General features: G+C 39.9%; 1 protein-coding gene across 1 annotated transcript; it reads left to right on the forward strand.

Annotated features, from left to right (window-relative positions):
- Positions 1 to 1,742: 1,742 nt before the first annotated feature.
- Positions 1,743 to 20,986, forward strand: LOC124152488 (potassium voltage-gated channel subfamily S member 2-like). The gene is made up of 2 exons (XM_046525432.2): positions 1,743 to 2,474; positions 18,379 to 20,986. The coding sequence occupies exons 1-2, from the start codon at positions 2,004 to 2,006 to the stop codon at positions 19,414 to 19,416; spliced, it is 1,509 nt and encodes a 502-aa protein (XP_046381388.2). The 5' UTR covers positions 1,743 to 2,003; the 3' UTR covers positions 19,417 to 20,986.
- The last annotated feature ends 4,649 nt before the right edge of the window (positions 20,987 to 25,635 follow it).

The raw sequence follows: 25,635 nt of genomic DNA on the forward strand, positions 1-25,635 counted from the left end.
CACTCCTCTTGCAGGGCCCAGTAGTCGGCGGCCTATGACGTTGACGCACACGTCACCCTGTTAAGTCCAAGGCGTGTTCGGTGGATGTGAGGTGTGGGCTCATTGCATGGCCGATGGAGGTGGCCATTGACCATTCGTTCACGGTTAGAACGGGCGTTGTCTTCCCGAAAGACAAAACGTCGACCCAAACGCCGTGCAAGCGGGACAACAAAGGTTGTCAGTATGAACTCTCGACAGTACTGTCCAGTGACCTTTCCCTGTACTCTGTTAGGAGTTGGGTTCGCTCAGGCAGAGCGATGTCACTCCACATCATAAACCATTTGCGACCAACTCGTGTTATTCCGGGACAAGCCGAATAGCGACTCGTGCCCCTCTCAAGGCCATTTTTGCGACCGGGTTCCGTCTAAGCGCAAACGGGCATACCTCAAACAATTGTCGTTGCGTAATGGTTCAGATATATTTCCCCATATAACATATATATTTCAGATGCAATTTAAAGCACATCAGGACGCGCGGAATTATACAGTATGATTGAACACATTTAACTGTGTCTTGGGTATATGTTAAGATGCAAGACACATGTAAAATCAAAAATTATTTCGGAGGGATTCTTTGACGAAGAACTTGAAATCATACGCGCATTCTGATTGGTTTGTCGTATTTTCGCACATTACATTCATCGATAGGGGGACGAGTCTTCTTGCAGGTTACGGAAAGAGGCGAGTGGTGACGGATGACTAAAACTGTGTATACCATTGACGTCTGCTGGCAATATGACGATTTGTAGGGGGCGGCACAGCACGCGTCGAGCATGGAGATGAGCTGCTTGTTCACGATTTCTTATCGTCTGACCCGCAACTCGTACTCCTGTAGCCCTGTGAAAGTTTGAAGCCATTTAATTCGCCGTTTGATCTCTATTCCGTTGAGCCTGGATTCGGATCAATCGATCCTGTACTCTTGTCGTTGACCCAGGACGGGGTCGATCGTCAACATTTTGGGTTTGTTGGTACCTGTTCCATAGTCTAATAATCACTGACTGTTAAAAATTGAACATATGGGCCCCTGCACGCAGACTTTGCCAATTTCCAGCATGCCAATAGCCCGTAGAAGCTCTGTGCGTTGCCGACGCCGCATCCCTAGTAATTACTCAATCAATGAATGAAATTAAGTAATTCACAACTGTATGATAAGCAGAATCAAAAAGACCAATATTGATCCACAGAGACTTATCGCCTTTCCTTGAACGTGTCAAAATCAGGAAAGACACACTACGCTCGTTTGTCGCGCAAGTGCGTGAGGCACGTGCAAACTATAGGATGTGTTTTGGTGCTTTCAGACATAAACGTTCTTGTAAGGGATGTTTGTCATCAACACTTATCTTTGTTCTAATACTTAGTATTAACATTTATATTTCATGATCCCCTGGTTAAACAGTATATATCGACACACGATGGACGAATTTGTTTATCACTGAACGCTGTTCGGAAGGCGACTTGAGCCGCCTACAGCGACAGTGAACCATCCTGTGTTGCCACCATCAACAATTATCGATAAACGATAATGATACAGAGTGGCGGAACATGAATTCCAACTCACACTGTCAATGCGCAAATCACAAGGGATGGTCTTTCTTACCTGAATCATTGATAGTTGCACAAATCCCAGATGAACGTGAAGCTTTGACTGTCGTTAATGACAATACAGGTTTATTTTAACGCTCCGCAAGCCTATGTTCCCTACATTGGATCAACACATACAGGCTGAAGTCATTGTGGTGGTTGGTATTGTATGTTGGGTACACGTATTTACCTATCTACCACGGCTACGCCTTGACACTATCATGGAATAAAGGATTCGTTCAGAATTTCCTTATATACGGGTTTGCAGATTTATCTGAGGCTGGCGACGAAATTTTACGTCATGTTAGTGTGAATTATTTCACCAGAACTCTCATTGGTGTTTCCCAAATAGTTTCATTTGAAGATTCAGCGTCAGTGTGCAAGATGGCGGGCCCTACAATCCTTATGAACATCAGTGGGACGAAATATGAAGTGTCCAACGCGACCTTTGGTAAGCTAATGGACCAGAACGGATCGGTGTGTTTAACGGAAGCTACAGTGAAGGACAGCTCCCCAAAAGAATATTTTTTTGAGAGACATTCCGACTCTTTCGCGGCCATCTTGGATTTTCTTCATCACGGAGAGCTCCATCTTCCCCCGACGGTTTGTCCAAACGTGTTCTCGCGAGAACTCGCGTTCTGGGGGATAGATATCGCGATAATGGAGAACTGTTGCTATCACAACTTCGTCACGTTTGTGGAAGACAGGAAAACTTTGAGAAACTTTGAAAAACAATCCCAGACGATTGACACAAGTACCGGGAAACCAAAAATATTCTGGTTCCCCCGCCTGGAACGACTCCGAGCCTCGGTGTGGGCCATCCTTGACAACCCTTCATCCTCCAACGCGGCAAAGGTAAGACTCACAATGTAACATTTCGTTACATTTCCTTCTGAGTCGACACGTAACGTTTATATAAAATATTACTGTCTCATTTTTATGGTTACCTAAGTGTTTCATGATTTAAGATGAACGTACTAACAGCGACAAAACCCTTTCCATAATCTTTAGAAATCTCAAAAGAAATCTTAAAAGGAAAGTCCATTGCACGACCCCTAACGAATCCCTATAAAATAGTGATACCAGCTGTTCACAAAAAAGGTGAGCGTATCCTGCCCCTCCGGAAGCCACATTGGACCCTTAACGTAGGATATATTCTCGATACATTTTGTGTGACAGTGTGACCTTTTAAACGCATATGACAGACACACATAACTGCCATATCGGTTTGTTATTTTGTTGACAGCTGTCATTTCAATTTTGCACGTGTTCTTGACTTAATTTTCAAGTTGAAAAAGAAATCATGCCTTTTGTAAAATTATTGCTCTCCTATTTAATTTGTGAGTATCGTTTCACTAAATTTGGGATATTCATCCTTCCTAACATGATTTTGTCCTTAATTTTGGATAAAATGTTAATGAATTAAAATAGACAAAATTCGTAATTAAGCCTCTTGCTTGACAAAGGTTTAATGAACTATAGCGAACGTAGCTATAGTAGTATATTAAAGAAGCTGTTGACTCGTGATGATCCGGGTTAAAACAGTTCTTCAGCAACCCGTGCTTGTTATGTAAGAGAAGGGCGGTCGGGTGAAAAGCGTTCGTTCGTCACGCCGAAGACCGAGGTTCGATTCCCGACATGGGTACAATGTGTGAAGCCCATTTCTGGTTTTAACCGCCGTGATATTGCTGGAATATTGCTAAAATCGGCGTAAAACTATACTCACTCACTCACTTGTTATAAGAGGCGGCTATGCTTGTCGTAAGAAGCGACTAACGGGATCGGGTGGTCAGGCTCGTTTACCTGTTTGATGCGTGTCATCGTATCCCAATTGCGTGGATCGATGCTCATTATGTCAATTACTGTATAGTCTGGTCCAGACTTGATTATTTACAGACCGCCGTCATATAGCTGGAATATTGCTGATTGCGGCGTTAAACAACAAACAAACAATAAAGAAGTTGTTTTTCATGAATTGTGTCTACTTTAGTATTCATATTCAAGTTGGATAGCTCTTTATTTCATCCCTATATTTATGAAATACATTAATAAATGGTACCAGTTTGCTGCGTCATGATTGTCGTGAAAGGTTCTCCCTGCAGCAAGTGCAGAAGCAAATCTGTATGAAAGAAAAGTTTGTTTGTTTCTGTCAATCAATCTTTATTTCACGTACTGAAGAGACCACAGGCCTATAGTACAATTTGAAGAATATACAATTTTATACAATTTATGTACATATCTCACCAAATCACCTTACGTCATTCCACATCGCATCTCAACACAGTCACATAATTTCACACCTACAGTACAATATCATACCCTGTAATTTCATAATTTCTATTTTACCATATTACAACTTGTTGTATCATACAACATATTCTATAACATCATATCATATTGTATCATTATTATAAGATCATACTATATAGTATTATTTCATATACCATTATCATATCATAACATACCATACATACCATCGTACCATATATCACACCTATATTATATCACATTTCAACATGTCATATCACACAACACATTAGCAATTTCATAGCTTGTCCCATCATATCTTATCATATCATACCATATAATGTCATGTCATTCCATGCCAATTTATATCATATCAATCAATCAATATTTATTCAACACTGGAAGACCGCAAGCCATATAATATGTACACTAAAAAAACAGTATTTACCCAATTTCTATAATACACATAACATATTGCATCATATCCCCTCATGTATCATATCACACCACAACACTTATCATATCATATCACATCATGTCATGTCACATCATATCATTTCATATACATATAACTATACTAAACCATTTGTAATATCACGTCCCACAATATCATATGACAGCCTAATAGTTTAATACCATTTCTAACTCTTTTGTTTGTAGTTTATTCAAATGACAAATATCTATAAAAGTGTACTTAATGTATATACACAATAGTTTCCTAATACCAAGCAGCTAAGATTATTCTTTCACAAGGTTCTGTCGGTATAAAGAGGCATAATATATGTACATGGAAACATTTTGTAAGATACTTCTTTTTGTGTTTGACAGCAGTGTAACAAATTTAATAATATTAGGGTACCTGTAATAATAAGCTTGCAGGTATTTTTCTCTAAGGTGTAAATACACTGGACATACAAGTAAGAAATGAAATTCATCTTCTACTAAGTTTAAACTACATAGATTACAGATTCTTTCTTCACGAGGAATGTTTGCATAGCGCCCTGTTTCTATTAGAAGGTCGTGAGAAGAACATCTAAAACTTGAAAGAGCCGTTCGAAATTTTTTAACATTAACTTTTGATAAATAATCTTCCATAATTATTTCTGATTTACACATTTTGTAATAAGAGCACTTGTTTGTTAGAGTCAATGATGCAGTCAAAGATTGTAAATAAATATCCTTTAATCTCTGGGTTAATGAAAGTATAAACATTGATTTGGAATACACATTTTGGTTGTGCCAAATATCACCAAAGCCACAACTCTAACACCTGTAACCCAGTTTCTTTTCCCATCATTATCATAAACTATCATCATATTATAACACTTTTTTGGCAATCTATATGAGGGCATGTCAATAAGTCTCAGCCAGTATTTAATAACTTTTATATTTGAATATACATAGAGAGGGAATCTTCCACATTCTCCATACACCACCAAGCTGGAAGTGTTTATTTTAACACCTAGATACTATTTGCAAAGATATAAATGAATCTTTTCTATGGCATCAAAGTGCTGTAAACCACAGACTTCTGCCCCATACAACAAAATGGGGAGTATCTTTCTATCAAATATTTTTTAAAAATGATTGATGAGAAATGGTTTCTAAAACTTTCAAACTCTTATGGATACTTACAAAGACCTTTCTTGCTTGTAAAGCAGCTTGATACAAATGTTTATGTTTTACAAGTTCCTACTGAAGTAAACACCAAGATATTTATAAAATCCTGTAGTTTCTATTTTTTGTCCTTTAAAGGACCAATATTCTTTACTTGCTGCATGACCTCCATTCTTAAATACCCAAACTTTTGTTTTACTCATGTTAACTGTTAGCTTCCATTTATTGCAGTAACTTTCAAGTTCATTAATTTGACACTGCAGTCCTTTGATTGTTGATGAAAAGAGAGCAATATCATCTGCAAATAAAAGTAAAAATATCTGTGTAATACCTGGATGGAGCTGAACACCATACAGTTGGTATTTATTTGTACAGTCAGTTCATTTATGAAAAAAAGTAGAGAAATGGGCTTAAGATACATCCTTGTCTTACTCCTAACTGACTAATACATGTTTCTGAAATCTCATTATTGTTTCGCACACACACCTTAATATTCTCGTAAATGCTACCTAATAGTTTGTTCATCTTAAAGCTGAGGCCATGTGATCTTAAAAGGTTCCATAGTTTATGTCTCTGCACTGAGTCAAATGCCTTGGCAAAGTCAACGAAGCGCACATAAAGTTTCCCACCCTTGACACTGAGGTATTTGTTAACTAAAACTTGAAGGATAAAAATGTTGTCAATAGTTGAATAGCCCTCTCTAAATCCAGCTTGTTCTTCATTGATTTTGTTGAGGGTATCTGCCCAAAACACTAATCTTTTATTTATTATGTTTGTGAATAGTTTACCAAATATACTTAGCAGTGAAATACCTCTGTAATTGTTTATATTATTTAGATCACCTTGTTTATGTATTGGCACAAGTATCCCGATTGACCATGCATCTGGAAATGTTCCATTTTCTAATATAACATTAAATATAAGTTCAAGGTACGGTACAATGATATCTGAGGAATGTTTAAAAAACTCAGGAATAATCTGATCCATTCCTGGTGATTTGTTTCATTTAAGATGGTGTATACTCTCTAAAATCTCATCTCTGGTATTAGGGGAATCCAGTATATCATTTGCAAACTGAGTATCTGTTTGAGTCTGTGTATTATCTTGTGACTCCTGGAACTGATTTTCAGGGCTCTGATCAGTATCTGTGAAAGTAATAATTCTTTAAAGTAGATGTACCAATCCTTAATGTTGATATTATTTGCCTTTTGATGTTTGCTTAGACTTTTCAGTTCTGACCAAAATAGTTTAGGGTTATGAATGTTATTTTCTAAGGATTGTTGCTTATCATGTATATATTCTTGTTTCTTTTCTTTGCACACAGCTATATATTTGTTTCTTATGTTATGATATTCTCTAAGTGAGTCCTAATCTTTACATCTCCTGAATTTATTGAGTGCCCTACACCTTTTCTTTTTAAGACCCTCACATTCTGCATCATACCATTTACACAATTGATTTGGCTTTGGATTTCTAACCTTTTTTTGCATGTCTGAGCCCGCTAATTTCAAGGCATCCACTAAGTAATCAATACTTACATCCATATTGGACAATGCTGTATTTACTGATTTATCAAGTAAATCTTGAACTTGGTCAGAGAAATATCGTTATTGTTTCTGTCTTTATGGTTTAACGCCGCAATCAGCATTATTCCAGCTATATGATGGCGATCAGTAAATAATCGAGTCTGGTCCAGACAATCCAGATTGACATCATTAACATCAACCTACACAATTGGGATACGATGACACGCATCAACGTCAGCGAGCCTGATCACCCGATCCCGTTATTCGCCTTTTACGACAAGCATAGTCGCTTTTTGCGGCAAGCATGGGTTGATGAAGACATATTCTACTCTGGATCTTCACGGGTCTAGGAAACACTTAAGTCAATGTCAATATTGCTGTTACAGAATCAAAGATAAAAAGAATCGACCACTAGGTTGAATTCAGTGCAACCACACATCTACCCCCAAGTGAAATGATCGGCATTACAGCCACATGTGTGATGACTTCGAACATATAATATGTTTCACATGTTCAATTGCAATATTTTTTTCATTTGATGAATCCGATAAACAGATCTATTCTCACTCGCATGTTTATCGGAAATAATGTTGACGAGCGTTGAAAATTTGGACAAATAGTTTTCAAATTACTTGGACTTCGTGCGTTGTTTTTAAAATCAGGAATAAATTTGAAAATAATGCACGAATACAAAGGTATCCCCGTATCGTCGGAGCTCCCATATCTGGTACATATGGTACATCAATACGTTACAGCGAGGGAATACAGAAGTATTGCGAGGGAACGCTGTAAATACACTACCGGGCAAAAGAAAGAATACACTTGAAAATTGGATTTGACCAAAACATTTCAAACCGTAACGAGGCTGAAAACAGTCACCGAAACACTGCAGACTTAGGATCCAAAACACAACCATGATACCCGTATGAAATACATCACCATCGAATTTAGTCACCTTCTAACATAGGTGTATACCTTCTTTTGCCCGGCAGCCCGACATATAACAGCTTCCGTGTAAAAAAAGGGAATATTTTTATTAAATTTTAATTTATAGTCGTCAATGCGTCGGACAAAGAACCTGAGCCTTTAGGGTATTTTCTGGCAATATTCAGTTAAACGTTCATCAAAGTTGGACAAAAGAACCTAAGCTAACTGGGTATTTCCTGGAAATATTCAGTTAAACATTCATCAATGTTGGACCAAAGAACCTAAGATAATAGGGTATTTCCTGGCAATATTCAGTTAAACAGTCATCAATGTGGGGCCAGAGAACCTAAGATAATAGAGCATTTCCTGGCAATATTCAGTTAAACATTCATCAATGTTGGACCATACAACCTGATCTTATTGGTGAGTTCTGACATTTCACTATTCTTTAGCCATCACTCATGGATCAAAGAGCGCGCGCAAGCTAGGGTAAATACTGGCGATATGTATCTTCTATAATTGCCAAGAACGTATTTATTAGCCGGATACAATTATATAGTCATCAATCCTGGGACAAAGAATGAAGTTTCAGGTACATACTGTCATATACAATTCTACACATTAATCCTGGGTCAACGCGTGCTGTATCTCAAGGCAGGTGTCAATGCAGCAGTACTAATAGCAGGCTTAATGGTGTAACGCATTACGTTCTCGCCGCCACAACGCTTTATCCACAAAGCAATTACAGAATCATTCACGATTTATGAACACCATTATCAATGTATGAAAGATGGAACAAATTATTAATATGTCTATTGAAAAATATTACACTATAAGGTCATTGTTAAAATGTTAAAAGCTTGTCATTGTACCGAACGTTCGATGCTGATTGTGGGGACAATATTGGATATTCAACTTATTGGAAACACCCTTTTTCTGACAAGTGTCACACCATTATTTACTTTTTTTCTCAAATTAAAATCCTTTCTTCGTTGTAAATTTAAAAACAATATATCCATAGTTTCTCACGAGAAGAGGTTGGTATGGAGGCTGTTTTTTTTTAATTCAAATAACCCGTTACATCAGTTTCAATGCTGAAACGGACGACGGACAAAAATCATAACATAAGCACACAATGACGATGTCAAGCGTATTTAAAATAGAAATGTCTTCATTACATGATTAAATGTAAACCCCATTGCAGTGCTACATATATTTTATTTATATTACCGGAACGAACAAATATGAATGGCCTTTTGCGGCTATACATCATGTAAAAGAACTCTTGTAGCCAAACATAGACCACCTACTTGTCGATGATTATTAAAGATGCAATACCCAGAAGACATTTGCTGATTAAAAGGACATTTTGGAAACAACATTGCAAATACATGAATCATTCTTCATTAAAATACATCGGGGTAGAATAGGTCTTCAGCAACCCATGCTTGCCGTAAAAGGTGACTATGCTTGTCGTAAAAGGCGACTAACGGGATCGGGTGTTCAGGCTCACTGACTTGGTAGATACATGTCATCGATCCCAATTGCGTGGACCGATGCTCATAATTTCTATCACTGGATTGTCTTGTCCAGACTCGGTTATTTACAGACCGCCGTCATATAGCTGGAATATTGCTGAGTGCGGCGTTGAACAACAAACCATCCATCCAACCATCATTAAAATACAGAGATAAGCGACTCCGTGTTATGAGCTGCTACCATTTAAAGAGTAATCGCAGCAATCGACCCTGTGTGGAGTTTATGGATTGCAGCATATGCCCCACGAATCAATAGTGTCATTTCATGGCCGACATGGCTTCAACAACATTATTACAACCCTCCAGTGAACGTGACATATTTTATGACACTAAATTCAGCCAGTTTGACAGTCAAGTGTTTAATACATAAAATGCTCTCCCCAGTGGATTTTATTAATGGTGGTCTCCTTTTGGCGTATTTATGTCCAATTTATTCAGCCCCACTTAGAGTTATTTCCCATCTGGAATTTTCGCCAGTCAGGCTTTGTTTTGATAACACTCTGTAATCGCAATAAACGTACTTATTTGTCTAGACCAACCCAGATGATCCTCAGACGTTGGCATCCACGATGAGGGCACGGTGGTCGAGTGTTTTAAGGTGCTGCAAATCGGTGTGCAGAGTTGCGTCCCTTAGCCGTGCCTGGAGTCGCTTGGTTCATTCTTCCCCACAGCGTCGTAAGGTGCGTTCTAACTCGACTAACAAAGGAGTTTTAACCTGACTCCCTGAGACTGTACATTATTTTGAATCCACGCACAGACAGCAATGTCTGTATCGTCAGCTTACTGGACTGTGCCCTACAGTCAACGGGTTCCATTTTGGGACGTAGGTTCGAATCTAAGATCCGACCTGATTAGATCCTTTGTCTGTATATACATAACCGTGCACTCTGTCTCTACAGCCTTCCTTCAATGACAAGCGTACATGCCGAAATAGTATTCAAAGTCGAATAAACCTTTCAAATAACTTTTAAATAATACCTTTAAAGGGCGACTAACGGGATCGTGTGGTCAGGCTCGGTGACTTGGTTGATGTATGTAATCGTATCCCAATTGCGTGGATCGACGTTCATCATGTCAACCACTGGATTATTTACGGACTCGATTATTTACAGACCGCCGTCAAATAGCTGGACTATTAGTGAGTGCGGCTTTAAACAACAAACAAACAAAAGAAAACAATAGCAATCGGGGCCAGTTCCCCAAAGCAGTCTTAGCCTACGATTGTCGTAAAAGTATGTTACCATTTGGGAGTTACGTTCGTGTGAGCGCTTATATCGATTTGTGTGCCTTGTGCCAGACGTAACGTCGTACTGATTATAACGCGACTGGGTTCCTGGGGCGTCGATCCTAACGATAGTCGTATCGCTAATGCCGCTTTGTGGAACGGCTTTACAATTAAGTTTTCGTTGTGTTCATTGTAATTCCTGCAATCTGATTAGCTGAATTGGTCACTTGTTATTGCATTCATTTTTCCAGTGAATATAAAAAAATAAGACACGCCCATCGAAGCGGACAATTTTCATCACTACGGAATGTTGGGGATTCCCACATACAGTTGACATTTGTCACCAACTCGTGCTATTCCAGGGCCCACTTGCACAAAGCGATATTAGCGCTAACATGATCGTTACTCCCATACTTTAACAAAATGATTCACGTATATTTCCTCCATGTCATATATATTCCAGATGCTATTTAAAACACATCGCGACTTCCGGTATTTATACAGTATGATTGAACACATTTAACTGTATCTAAGGTATATTTATAGATGCAAGACATGTGTAAAATTAAAAATTATTCCCGGGGGATTCTTTGACCGAAGTACTTGAAGTCATTCTGATTGGTTTGTCGTATTTTCGCACATAACGTTCAACGATTAGGGGACGAGTCTTCTTGCAGGTTACGGAAAGGGGCGACGAATGTTACAGTTGAGGGAATTCCGTTTCTGCTCACCTGTATTATAGTTAAGTTATCAGGCCTAGTAACATGTTAGTGTTATTTGTCGATATACCGACATACCAACAAGACGACAATACCGCCGTGTTCCACACCCACCGCACCGACAACGCACAATATCAGTTCCATAAATATCATGTCTTCGAGTTTCATTTCTAACCCGCATCTTTCCAACTGTGTCTTCCCTTTCTTAGGACACTGATGTTTACATCTGGCGGTGACTGACCATGATTTTTGAAACCACCGCTTTTCCCTGACCTACCTCTATTCTAACTCGTAATACTCGCAGTTCTACTTCTCGCCTCTTGCCTTGATTGACAGGTCCAATGGGTGAGTGAGTTGGGTTTAAAACCGCTTTTAACAGTATTCCAGTCATATCACGTCGTGTCAGCTTAATCTGGGAGGAAGGCCCGAAGTGATGCAAGTCTCAGACGTTTACCACTTCGGTGAAACCCACGAGCACGGGTATGGTGCTGACAAACCTAGAAACATAATCGGGGCGAACCGGGATTCGAACCCACATAGGTTTCTGGCGTACCCAAGGGACGCAACTCTGCACAGCGAATCGCGGCGCCTTACACAACTTGGCCACCCGTGCCCCCGACAGGTCCAATGAACTTTGTTAGATTTACTCCCCGTTGATTGGCGTCTGACTTTTGTTTCAAGTTGTGCATAAATCAAACAATCCCCTGATCATGTCATGTCACGCCACAGTATGTACTCCTGAGCCTGGACTGTTTATCAATCTCGTTATATCATCTGCTTTGTTGATTAATTGATATTTATTTAACTATTGTTGATAAAACATGTTTTCGTTGTCGAATTCAATTATTTGTATTGACTGTGTATTTGTTTTGTTTTCGGTTCATTAGGGTATGAACGAAAAAACGATGTGAAACATTTTAAGTCTTTTTTTCGAACGAATTCCAGAGCCTTGTTCCATACGTAACGCGAGCAGTTGGGTAGCCTAGTGGTTAAAGCGTTCGCTCGTCGGGCCGAAGACCCGGGGTAGATTCATTACATGGGTACAATGTGTGAAGCCGATCTCTCGTGTCCCTCGCCGTGAGATTGCTGGAATATTGCTAAAAGCGGCGTAAAACCATAATCAACCATTCATTCATTCACTCTGTACGTAGCGTGCGATAGTCGTAGTGCTAATATCGCTTTGTGTAATGAAGCTCGTATCATTGACAGGTATATTGTTTGAAATAACAGGGAGCTTTTAACCACTTCATGCACAGACTTGTGTTACGTTGTAAAGTGATTGCAAACAAACTGGTCAATATTGACATTGATGTCCACATAGTCATGAACGGAAAACAGTTCCTTCGTGTCAGGTATAATCTATAGACCCTTGGGACGGGTTTTGTGCACATCCATTAAATGTGGTTTATGTAAACAACACCGTACAAATGAATAAACAGAAGAATGTAACAGTACGTGTTGGGCTGCTGGCATAAGTATGAATACATAAATTATGTACATGAGTAATAACGTGGATGTATATACCGCTGTTATACATAATGTTCACGAGAAAGTATATAGATATACCATAAGATTCAAAGTGAGTGAGTGAGTTGGGTTTTACGCCGCTTTGAACATTATTCCAGTCATATCACGGCGTGTCAGCTTAATGTGTGAGGAAAGCCCGAAGTGATGCAGGTCTCAGACGTTTACCACTTCGGTGAAAACCACGAGCTCGGGTATGGTGCTGACAAACCTAGAAACATAATCGGGGCGAACCGGGATTCGAACCCACCATCATAGGTTTCTGGCGTGCCCAAGGGATGCAACTCTGCACAGCGAATCGCGGCGCATTAGACGACTGGGCCACCCGTGCCCCGATAAGATTCAAAGACGGATCAGGTATAGGTCAAAGCAGATTATGTTGAGACATAATGTGAGAAAAAGTATGATTTTGAACGATTTTCCATGAGACCACAAACTTGTCGATTTAGCCTTATAAATCTGGCTTGAAGTTGTATTTCCCCCAAGCAGAATGTACTCATGTCAGACTGGAAATGCATGGAGGTGTGTATTGTTTTTCAGCCTTCTGGAAATGGAGGTGAATGGCCCGTTTTGTTTACATCGCCTGACTGTCAGTTAATGGTCTGATCATGCTTGATATTACTCCCGATTGTTTATTGGTAATGAATGATCCTCAGGTTGCGTGATTGAAACCTATTAACAACACACGTGTTGATCAACCTTGATAGTCAGTACGCCAAATGTATTTCGTGTAAAGTTGATATTAAAGAGTAAATATCAAGATATGATATCAGTTTGGTTTGGATCTCCGTAATGAGGACCTCGTCACACTGAGACCTTGTCACAGTGAAAACCTCATCACAGTGAAAACCTCACCACACTGAAAACATTGTTACAGTTGTATCTCGTCACAGAGAAGATCTCGTCACAGTGGAGACCCTGTCACGCTGAAGACCTTGTCACAGTTGGATCTCGTCAGAGAGAAGATCTCGTCACAGTGAAGACCTTGTCACAGTGAAGATCTCCTCACAGTTGGATCTCGTCACAGTGAAGACATTGTCACATTGAAACCTCGTCACAGTGAAGACATTGTTACAGTTGGATCTCGTTACAGTGAAGACCTTGTCACGCTGAAGACCTCCTCACAGTTGTATTTCGTCACAGAGAAGATTTCGTCACAGTGAAGACCTTGTCACAGTGAAGATCTCCTCACAGTTGGATCTCGTAACAGTGAAGATCTCGTCACAGAGAAGACCTTGTCATAGTGAAGTCCTTGTCACAGAAAAAACTCTCGTAACAGTGAAAACCTCGAAACAGTGAAGACCTCGTCACAGAGATCTCGAAACAGTGAAGACCTCCTCACAGTTGGATCTCGTAACAGCGAAAACCTCGAAATAGTGAAGACCTCGTCACAGAGAAAATCTCGAAACAGTGAAGGCCTCGTTCAAGAGAAGACCTTGTCACGGTGAAAATCTCGTCACAGTGAAGACTCTGTCTACAGTAAAGACCTCGTCACAGAGAAGATCTCGTCACAGAGAAAACCTCGAAACAGTGAAGACCTCGTCACAGTGAAGACCTTGTCACAGTAAAGACCTCGTCACAGAGAGGCCTTGTCATAATGAAGATCTCATCACAATTAAGACCTTGTCATAGTGAAGACCTCGTCAAATTGAAGACCTTGTCACACTGAAGACCATTGTCATTTGAACAAAAAAACTAAGTTATCCGTGCCTATATTTGTGATATTGCGATGTTTCAAGAATTTCATTTCATTTCATCACTATCCCCTACAAAATGCATTGTCATAGTGAAGATTTCATGGTTAAAAGTAGACTTGTTTACACACCAATAATTGTATTGTCTGAAGAATTTATTTAGGCGCGGCACAGCGTGACAAGTGCATTTCAAACTGATCAATGCTGACATTGATGTCTGCAAGCTGAGGAAAGGAGAAAATGAGCAGTCGCTCGTTAACAGTGATCTGTGTTGAGATTAACACAGAGCCGCAGGAAGTGCCGAGTACAAATCCATCAAAGGTGGAACTGTACCTTAAAGCGAGGGAAAACCCCTTCCCTGATCACAATAATACCATGTAAGAGCTAGGCGCCCAGCGGGATCGGGTGGTCAGGCTTGCTGACTTTGTTCATGCATGTTGGTTGGTTGTTGTTTAACGCCGCACTCAGCAATATTCCAGCTATATGACGGCGGTCTGTAAATAATCGAGTCTGGACGAGACAGTCAAGTGATTGGCGTCATGAGCATCGATCCACGCAAATGAGATACGATGACATGCATCAACCAAGTCAGCGAGCCTGACCACCCGATCCTGTTAGTCGCCTCTTACGACAAGCATAGTCGCCTTCATGCATGTCATCGTATCCCAATTGTATTGCAGTAAAGACCTGGTCACAGTAAGAACTCATAACAGTGAAAAACTCGCCACAGTGAAGACCTTGTCATAGTGAAAACTTAGTAGCTTCCTCGCTAAAATGCATTGTCGGAATGTGTATTGTATCTTCAAATCATTATTACACGATCAGAAGCATTGAAACAAACCCTATTAAAAACCTCTCTCTCTGTTAAACAGAAACGTGTCATTAGACTAGATCACAGATTCAAGTTAAACAGACATTTAGACGAGACCGGAAGAACACGATGAAACACGAATCGATCATTTTATTGCCTAAGAATTTAGAATTGTTGCTGTTATTGTTTACTTTTTATATATTTATTTTATGCTTGTAATCATACTACTTTATTGACACATTTGTTCATGTATATTTACAATCTATAGCGTCTCTGTCTACACAGAACTGTGCAATATATAATCAATGTCAAAGTAGAAAGCCCTATGAAAGGGAGCGAATCCATTAGTCGTGGTATATTTGGGACTGACTGTGCCGTTTGATGTTTAAAAAACCCATTCCAAATTCAGGGCACTTTTGTTTTGTTTCAAATGTCAAGTCTAATGACATTACTGTGTTTCACACGTGGTGTTAACGACATAGCCGTGGGGTGTATTGACATAAGCTTACAGCTGTGGGAGATCGCCATTATTTAAGATAGAAACGACTCGTGGTCGTTGTTTATCGTACAATGAAACACTGCAGGGATAATAAACCACTCGGGACGCATTATATGAGAAGTCAACATTATGTACAGCCCCTTTAGGATGATGATAAAGTGTAAAAGCTTTGAAAATATTTACCCATATTTAAATGATGATGACTCCCTCAATAGAATCAGATCTCGGCAATGTAGGACAGTTCATTTTATGAACAGGTAGGTATTTCTCGCACATTCCCTGAGGGCTCATGCCATTACGTTTACCTTTTCTCCCAACACCGATTGTCATATCTCTCCAACCTTTGATGTGATCGTTCAGCCATCGCGTTTATCTGCGTAGCCCAGCTACGTCTATGGGGAACAACTAGCAGGATACTACTTCCCTCACAAAAATAACGTTGTCCAATATGTGACGTCATCAAGTTGCGAGCGCATGTTGGAATCTCCAGAAATGACATCATGATAGAACACTGTTTTACCGTGAAATACATATAAATAAACCAGCCTACATTTTCTGCCGAAACAGAGTCCATTTGTAAAAATTTGTATTTATATGGACCACTGAAAATCAGTGATGACACCAGGTGTTCGCGAACTATGTCTTATCGTGAAATAAACCACGTTGGTTGGTTGCTTGTTGCACTCAGCAATATTCCTACTATATGACGGCAGTCTGTAAATAATCGAGTCTGGATCAGAGAATCCAGTGATTGGTATCATGAGCATCGATCCTCGCAATTAGGATCGATGACATGCTTCAACCAAGTCAGCGAGCCTGACCACCCGATCCCGTTAGTCGCCTCCTACGACAAGCATAGTCGCCCGTGGCAAAAAATAACAAACCACGCTTCGTTCTTCGTTGTTCTTTGTGATTTATCACGAAGCTATCTTATATATAGTATTAACCATAAATGCAGTATGAACTTTAAAGGACTTGGGATGATTCGAATTCATTCTGATGAATTCCTTTATTCTAAGGTCCTTTGGGAAAAACAAATAACAATCTCCACGAAGACCTGAAACAAAGTCGAACAACTGCTAGTGAGAGGGACATTCACTACAGTGATAAACAGAGAAGCAATTGGGAAACAGAGAGTTATTGAGTGAGGTATAACACCACTAGGAACAGTATTTCAGTTAAATCAGAGCATATATGGCCCCGTGTCACCAAGAGGATTAAGAGGAAAGCCCTATGTGGTGCAGGTCTCAGACGTTTACAACGTCGATGAATACAATCACGGTATCGCGGACGGACTACGGACTGCCCAATGGAAATATGAAAATGCTGAGGTCACTGTCACAAATAATTCATTTGCTCTCCTTATTCTACTAATCCATCCGAAAGGACGGTGAACTAAAAGTTTACTTTGCAAGATTTAGATGTTGACATTTCAAATTAATGACAACAATTGGTAGCTTTAAAGACATTCCATTCCACTGGAGTGTATATTGTTTGCAGGAAAATGTGTGTTGGATAGACGATGAGCTCAGTAAAAAAGCAGTCTGCCCGTTGTGTACTGACCTTAGATTAAGGGAATACCCATGAATATGTTTAATTTAACCGATACTGAACAATTGCAATGTTAACCATGTTCAAGGAATTGCTCAACATCTAATACATCTGTTTGAGGTACATGCAACATTTATGTCGTTAGTTTGTTGTTTACTCAACCCACAACATAATATCATTCAGTATATGATTATTGCTAAAGCTAACTTATATCTGCGATTTATGGATACCTTGTATCTAAATCATGTCACCTCTCACCGTCCCAAAAAACTTTATGCCCATTGTTCTCTTTCTCTCTCTCTCTCTCATCATGTCATGTCCTCAGTTCAGTTCCAATAATAATTTAAGAGACGCACGGTGACAAAAATACAATTTCCTTAAGTTTTCGTTCCAGCTTTGGATATCAAAGTCAATATATCTGCGCCTAAATAATGCATAAAATGACATACATTTCCAGTTTCAACCAGGCATAATCAAAACTTATTTCAATAATACCACTATTTGAAGAATAGGTAGCAACCCATGCTTGTCGTAAAAGGCGACTGTGCCTGTCGTAAGAGGCGACTAACGGGATCGGGTGGTCAGGTTCGCTGACTTGGTTGATCCATGTCATTGATCCCAATTACGTGGATCGATGCCCATGATGTCAATCACTGGCTTGTCTCGTCCAGACTCGATTATTTACAGACCGCCGTCATATAGCTGGCATATTGCTGACTGCGGCGTTAAACAACAAACAAACAAACAAACAAACAGTTCTGTGCACACAATCAAGGAAACTAGCAATAACATTTCACCGTATCCCGTTTATCACCGAACTGTTTATTCAACTGAAGTCGTTCATCTAACACTAATTAATGTTTTGTCAATTTTTGTTTCAGGTCTTCATGGCGATTGTGGTGTTATTTGTCATCGCTTCGATGTTCGTAATCGTGGCCAGTACTCATCCTTTGTTCCAAAGAAACCTCAGAAAACGGGAATGGGAGGAATACCTCGGGGATGAATTCCAGTCACAACTGCCAGTCCTTCAAAAATTTAATTACATTGATGACTATGACGACGTTTATGACGATGAAGAATACGCCTATTATGACGTCACCTCAACTACCGATCACAACACAACACAATCGTCACCGACACCAAAAGACTTGAAAAACTTGCCGAACAAGAACACCAAAATAGCCCAAGCGCATGCGCGAGTCGATTCCTTGAAATACATTGAGTACGCCGCTCTCATTTTTTTCACGTTCGAGTTTTTATTGAGACTTCTGTTTTGTCCAAGTTTAAAGCTGTACGTCACAAACGTTGTCAACGTTTTTGAATTCATCGCTCTGGCGGCCTTATACATCAGCGCTGGACTGGAACTGTTTATCCCGTCGAAACGTTTCACAACCACTTCCGCTGACATCATAGAATGCGTGCAGTTCATGCGCATTTTCAGATTCCTCCGCCTTGTTAAAAACGTCACAGGTTTCCGTGTACTCATGTACTCCTTTAGATCCAGTGCCAAAGAACTACTTTTACTGTTATCCTTTCTTGCTTTGGCCGTTCTGCTGTTCGGTAGCGTCATGTTTTACACAGAAGACAATAACCAAGTAGGAAGTATTCCTGATGCATGTTGGTGGGCCCTGATCACCATGACAACGGTCGGCTATGGTGACGTCGTCCCGAGATCATTTGGTGGCAAACTGATCGCGGCGGGGTGTGCGATTAGCGGTGTCTTGCTGTTGGCCGTAACTGTTCCCATCTTCGTGAACACCTTTATCTTGTTCTACAGCTACTCAAGGGTCATAGATACACGCGCTCTTGAACAGAGGAAGGAGCAGAGATCAACCAGCTGCCAGGTATCTTGCGAGATTTCAAACAAAATTAGTCCTGTCAGAGAAGGAGTGAGAATGAAAAAATTCATGTCGCAATAGGACCCACTGAAAGTGAGACTGCTTCCGCGGTCTTTTGGATCGAACCCCTGTCCGGAGAGCGGATGGTCGGGTGTTCGACTCCCTTGCCACGTCATAACAAAATACGTCAAAGATGGTAATTGTTCTTACCCTGCCTGGCGCTCGGCATTAAGGTATATTAGGACTTGTCAGCTCGAAGTCGGTATAATGTGATAAATGCGGCATGGTATCTCGATGGGCACAATAAACCCATACCAGGACAGTCACACACGCGCACGCGGAAGCGCACGAACACGCACACACGTGTTGATGCACAGTGCTATATTTGTTTATTATTAATAATCATGGACATCGATGTTGAACCCCATTTCACTGCACCTCACACATTCAAAGACACACACAGTCTACAGTCTGTATGTCAGTAGCTCTTGTTAGTCCACGAGAGGTCTCCTTGTCTGTCAGCCCTGTGCTCGTGGGTTTCACTAAAGTGTTAAACGTCTGAAACCGTTCCTCCCACATTAAGCTGACGCGCCGTGAAATAAATGGAAAACTGTTCAAAGCGGCGTTAAACCCAACTCACTCACCCTCTCAAGAAGTTGTGGTTCATTACATTTAGAGACGTTTCGATGTAGATTCTTGCACCGTTATCAAGCTGGAGCATCTTCCCTAGGCAAGAGTGTTCACACCCTTGCTGAACGAACTACGCTGGAATTTTTGGGCTCGATCGTAGCTTCACCAGTGGCTATTACGAGTTATGTTCCTTCTATGTCCACACTACTGTCCAATCAGATTTCACCTCTCATATCACATGCATTTGCTTCCAACAAAATGGCGGCGCCTAGCCGTGACGATCTCATCGATATATAGATCTTTATTGTAATAAAACGGGCTTTTCCTCGTGAAGTGCATCAAATCACTTGAGCATCTTGATGAAAAACATGAAAAGATTTGGAAAATATGTGTCGACGACGAGTTGACGGTACACATACTCTGCAAATCCAGCACTCGAACGAATTCGGCACGGCAGGTAAAACCCGTTTTATCACAATATAGATCTTGATTATCGATGGAATCATCTTTACTGGGCGCCGCCATTTTGTTTAAAGCAAGTGCAAGAGAAAGGATAGGTGGAATCTGAATCTTTTTAGTGCTGGTCTCTCTTACAGACCCAGAGCATATATTTATTAAAACATTCACTCCCATTCCCATCTTATCCCGAAATTAAGAGATTGCAGGGTTCCTTTATAGAATTAGTTTGATTTACACAACTTCTTTAAGTGGACTATGTATTATAGTCCAGGCAAAATAAGGTTTCACTTGGAACAAATTGCAACAGAATTTATTTCCCCACAATGCATTTCTATAAGGTCCCGAAAACAACATACTAAAAGTCCCAAGCAATCCTAGTTTGGGAAATATGTCTAATTTGCATAATCCAATATGGCCACCAATTATCAATATATCTTCCATATTTCAGATGAGGTTCAATGTTTTGATGAAAAAAAGTGTTGTTTTGCGAAATAGCCATATTATGTTTCTAAAAAGATAATATTCACAACTACTGAACGTTTTCGACTATTGACAAATCTGCCAAAGTTCAAGATGGCTGGCAAGTTTCCTAAATGTGTGTTTACACTGTTGAATCTTTACACTCTAAAACCGTGCGCATAGGACTTATATGCATATAACTTGGCACACAAACTCACTGAAGTATAGTTAACACTTTAAGATAGAACCTCCGTCACCAGAGCCCCCTGGGTAGCCAACTCAGGCACAGTATACTGACTCGGAGCCGACCAGTCCTTGTTTTATCCCCTCAATAGCGAGCGCCAGGCAGGGTAACAAAAAATACCACCTTGAACTTATTTTTGGTATGACGCGACCGGGGGATCGAACCAAAGACATCACGCTCTCTAGGTCAGACGTTCTACCCACAATACCACGGAGGCGGTTTCAACGTCGACCTAGACAAGTATGAACGCACTGTATATAAGCATAGGGTCTCTTGAATTGCAACTGTTCGGACTTTATACGAGTTACATGAACTCTCTGTAAGTGAGTGAGATGGGTTCAACCTAAGACAGAGAGCATTTGAGGATAAACTACAGTCAAGTCTCGTTAATCCGACACTCGTTAATCCGACAATCGGCTTTATCCGACACTAATGATGGGAACCGATTAAATCAGTGCTATTTAGTCCCGTTAATCCGACAATCTCGCACTCCGACTCCGACACACCTAATTTGCAACAAATTACCGAAATCACTCATTAATCAGTCTCGTTAATCCGACACAGTGATCAGCGTACTCCGTGGTCACCTGCCCGCGAGTACACAGCCCGTGTTTTGATGCGAGACGAATCGGCTGGTATCTGGATATTACAACGGCTGCAGAGATAAACTTGCTTAACAATCAACAATTACTGCTTTAAATAAAGAAAACAGGATAATTCACATGCTTAGATTACCTCAATCTTATTATAATCAGATACAAGTTCTCGCTTTCGACGAGGACATCCCATTACAAGTCACGTCAGAACAACCTTTCGCGAACTATGACCTACCAATGAAGTGACCAACAGGAAGTCGACGTTAGCCACTTAGAAAGCAGCTTTCTTAAGCTTGGGTACCAGTTTCAAAGTTGCGACTTCCATTCCAGACTATGTTTAAAGTATTTTGAATCGGTCATACTGTCCGTAACAGTTGTTTTGTGTTAAACTTTAGAGGTTGCATGATTAGAAAACATATTCCGCCAACAATGTAACATAACAATATGAATATTCATTTTATAATTTTTATTACGTGTTTGAATCCTTATCTATCGTGTAGTTGTCCAATTTTCGATCACGAACGTTGATACTACTAAATTTCGTTTATCCGACATACTCGTTAATCCGACATAATCATATGCAACCATCGATGTCGGATTAACGGGACTTGACTGTACATGGACACAGAGAAGAATTTAGCAGTACATCAAGCGAGTGGAGTAAGCTGACAGCCGAGAGATTTCCCTGGCGTCATGGAGGAAATAAGATGATGTATTTCAATACTGAGACAGTCTGGAACAATTCTGCGTTACAGTATGACAAAACCTACTACGCCAAGGAGTTGCTGAAGCAGAGGCTTTGGAGAATCGAACTAGGAAATAAACGCATAAGGGATTGGCCATTTATATGGGGGTGGGTGGGGAGGTTTTGGAAGAAGGACTGTTTCATATTTCTCCGCCGACGCCCCCACCCCCATTTTGTGGAATGTTTTCACACACGCACACACGCACACTCAAATACATGTACGCTTTATATAGCCAGTCCCTAAATAATGTCCAAATTTATATTTGATTTAATTTGTAAAGAATATAGCTGTCATTTTTTCAGGCCCTTCCATATAGTTGTGACAAACAACTCCCACTCGTCGTTTATTTCTTATATGAGATATCAACATTATTTACAGCCTGTTTAAGGATGATGATAAAATGTGCAAGCTTTAAAAATATATACCCGTATATAAATTTCTGTCCAGTTTATGCACAGGTGTATATTTCCCGCATATTCTAACAATCCTCACGTCGATCACCTGTACCCTTTTCTCCAAATTCCGATTATGGTATCTCTCCGGCTTTTGGATGCGATTGTTCGGCCATAGCGTTTATCTACGTTGCCCAGCTACATCTATGGGCAATAACTCACCAGACACTCCCCTCTCAAAAATAACATCATTATGTTGTGAGCGCATGTTCGAATCTCCAGAAATGAGGTCATGATAAAACAATGTTTTATCGTGAAATAAATATAAATTGTCAATGCAAGCCTAGATTTTCTGCCGAAACTGATTCCATCTGGCGTAAAGGGCAAACTAGGTGTGAAAATTATATGTGTGAGATAACAGGCAACCCATAGCACTCAGATCATAACCCACTCTTGTCTTTGCCAGATTTCTGAAAATAAAATCATTAACATCAGATAAGTTCGCTTCTAACAAATATACCTCCAAACACATAACTGGACAACCTTTTGTGCAAGTTGTACAAATTACCACGTATGTATTGGATTTGAATTATTTTAATCAGAACTGCAAATTCTTGTGAACCAAGTGACAGAGTCTGACCACACAATACCTTACTTGTTTGTTGTTTAACGCCACACTCGGCAATATTCCTGCTATATGACGGCGGTCTGTAAATAGCGTTAAACCAAAAAAAACCAAAAAAAAACAACAAACCTTACCGCGGAAAGATGTGACCAAAGAAGCAAGGGATTGATATTATAAGCAGCGATCCATGCTATCGGGATACGATGACACGCTATCAGCCCAACCACAAGATCCACCATGTCGCCTCATACTACAAGCATGAATTGCTTGGACCATTTCTAACGGTGAATTTTGGTCACAGAGGGAGACCACCTAAAAATAAAGTCTTACGACCAGCAAAGGCTGTTGGGGACCAGTTTTTAACAGGAAAATCACCATTGTGTGAACACATGAGGTACTGGGGAAGACTACTAGTGAGTGAGTGAGTTGGGTTTAACGCTGCTTTTAACAGTTTTCCAGTCATATCACCAATCTGGGAGGAGTGATGCAGGTCTTAGACGTTTACCAATTTGGTGAAACCCACAAACACAGGTATGGTGCTGACAAACCTAGATACATAATCGGGGCAAACCGGGATTCGAACCCACAATCAAAGGTTTCTGGCGTGCCCAAGGGACGCAACTCTGAACAGCGAATCGCGGCGCTGAAAGAATACTAAACCAGAATCACTATTAGGTGGAGTTACTTGGGAAGAATTCTGACCCAGAATACCCACAGTGGACTAACATGAGTTACTGGGGAAGAATTCTGACCCAGAATCCCCATTGGATGGACAATTATGAGGTAGTGGAGAAGAATTCTGACCCGGAATCCCCACTGGGTGGACAAACCTGGCCCATGTATGATAAGTACTTGTCCTGATATAAAGGATAGGTGGGGTAGCCTTGTGGTTCAAGGTGTCTATCTGTCACACTGAAGAAGTGGGTTCATTTCAATTCCCGCAAGTCCATTGAAACTTGTCTAAAACCGTCAAAGTAGTATTTTGGTTTTTTTGCTAGCATTGCTAGTATTATATAAGGTGATAAAACATTTCGAAAATGCAACAATTCTTTTATTCAAGCATTTGTCAAATTTGCATTTTCTTACAATACATGTACATTTGTAGAAGCTTCATTGTACATAACATAGCACACAACAAGGTAGTGATGGACAATGTACATTTGTAAAGGTGTCCACTCATCTTTATTTGGTATTCGTTGATATCTGTAAACATATAATTGTATAACATTTGCATAAATCCAATATTTTCAAAATTAAGGGGGAATCACCCACAACAGGGTTGGAAGTCCACTTTCATTTGCCTGATACTTCACATCTCATAAAGCGTATTAATTTTACAGTTAAAGATAACTCTAATTCAGCAGTCAATGCGTCTATTTCATGCAGGGCACCAGATCGATTCTTTCATTCATATTACAGTAAACCACGGTTATTATGAACTCAAAGGGACCATTAATTTTAGTTCGTTATAACCGTAGTTCGTTATAAGCATATTTACATCATATATAGCAAATGTCCGGAACCAAAAAATAAGCATGTTCGTTATAAACATAGCTTACAGTACGATAGTTAATTCATGCCATAACAGACTAACTACGGCAATTAATGGTAATATGAAAGAATTACTTGGTCCTTAACTTGTTTTGAGTTGTAAATTATGATAAATATCCTGGAACCATTTGCTATTAGGCTTTGTTCAATCAAATTATTTCATGAGCGAGACAAATTACATTTAGTAAGTGATTGTCATCTATGGCTATGTACCTAGTTTTAGCCAATGATCATGATAGGAAAGCACCTTTAAAGAGTGCAACACTGCATGGTCTGGTGCAAATGTTAAATTCAAGCTGCGATGTTATTAGATGTGTGAAATGAGCGTAATCATGAACCCATTGATTATTCTACATCATTAACATGCACATGGAGTAGGCAGACAAAGGATTTTTTTACAACTGAAATCAAATTTGGCCTGTCAATTGGTGCCCATTTGACACAAAATCAAAATAATGAATGACATCATTACAGAACTGGGATAGAATTTTTATTTATAAAACAAAGTCTGATCTTGCACCTTAAGTGCATATAGCAATAACTGATAGTAATTCTCAGGCTCAAAATCTGAGATCAACACAACACATGCATACTCATA

Source organism: Haliotis rufescens, unplaced genomic scaffold, assembly GCF_023055435.1.
Source record: "Haliotis rufescens isolate VD_foot unplaced genomic scaffold, xgHalRufe1.0.p SCAF_13, whole genome shotgun sequence".
NCBI lineage: Eukaryota > Metazoa > Mollusca > Gastropoda > Lepetellida > Haliotidae > Haliotis > Haliotis rufescens.

What these genes read in the sequence shown, in the direction of transcription:
- LOC124152488 (XM_046525432.2), top strand. Translation starts at nt 2,004, where the DNA reads ATGGCGGGCCCTACAATCCTTATGAACATCAGTGGGACGAAATATGAA. An exon ending in CATCCTCCAACGCGGCAAAG is followed by an intron (nt 2,475 to 18,378) that starts GTAAGACTCACA and finishes TTTTTGTTTCAG; the next exon opens with GTCTTCATGGCGATTGTGGT.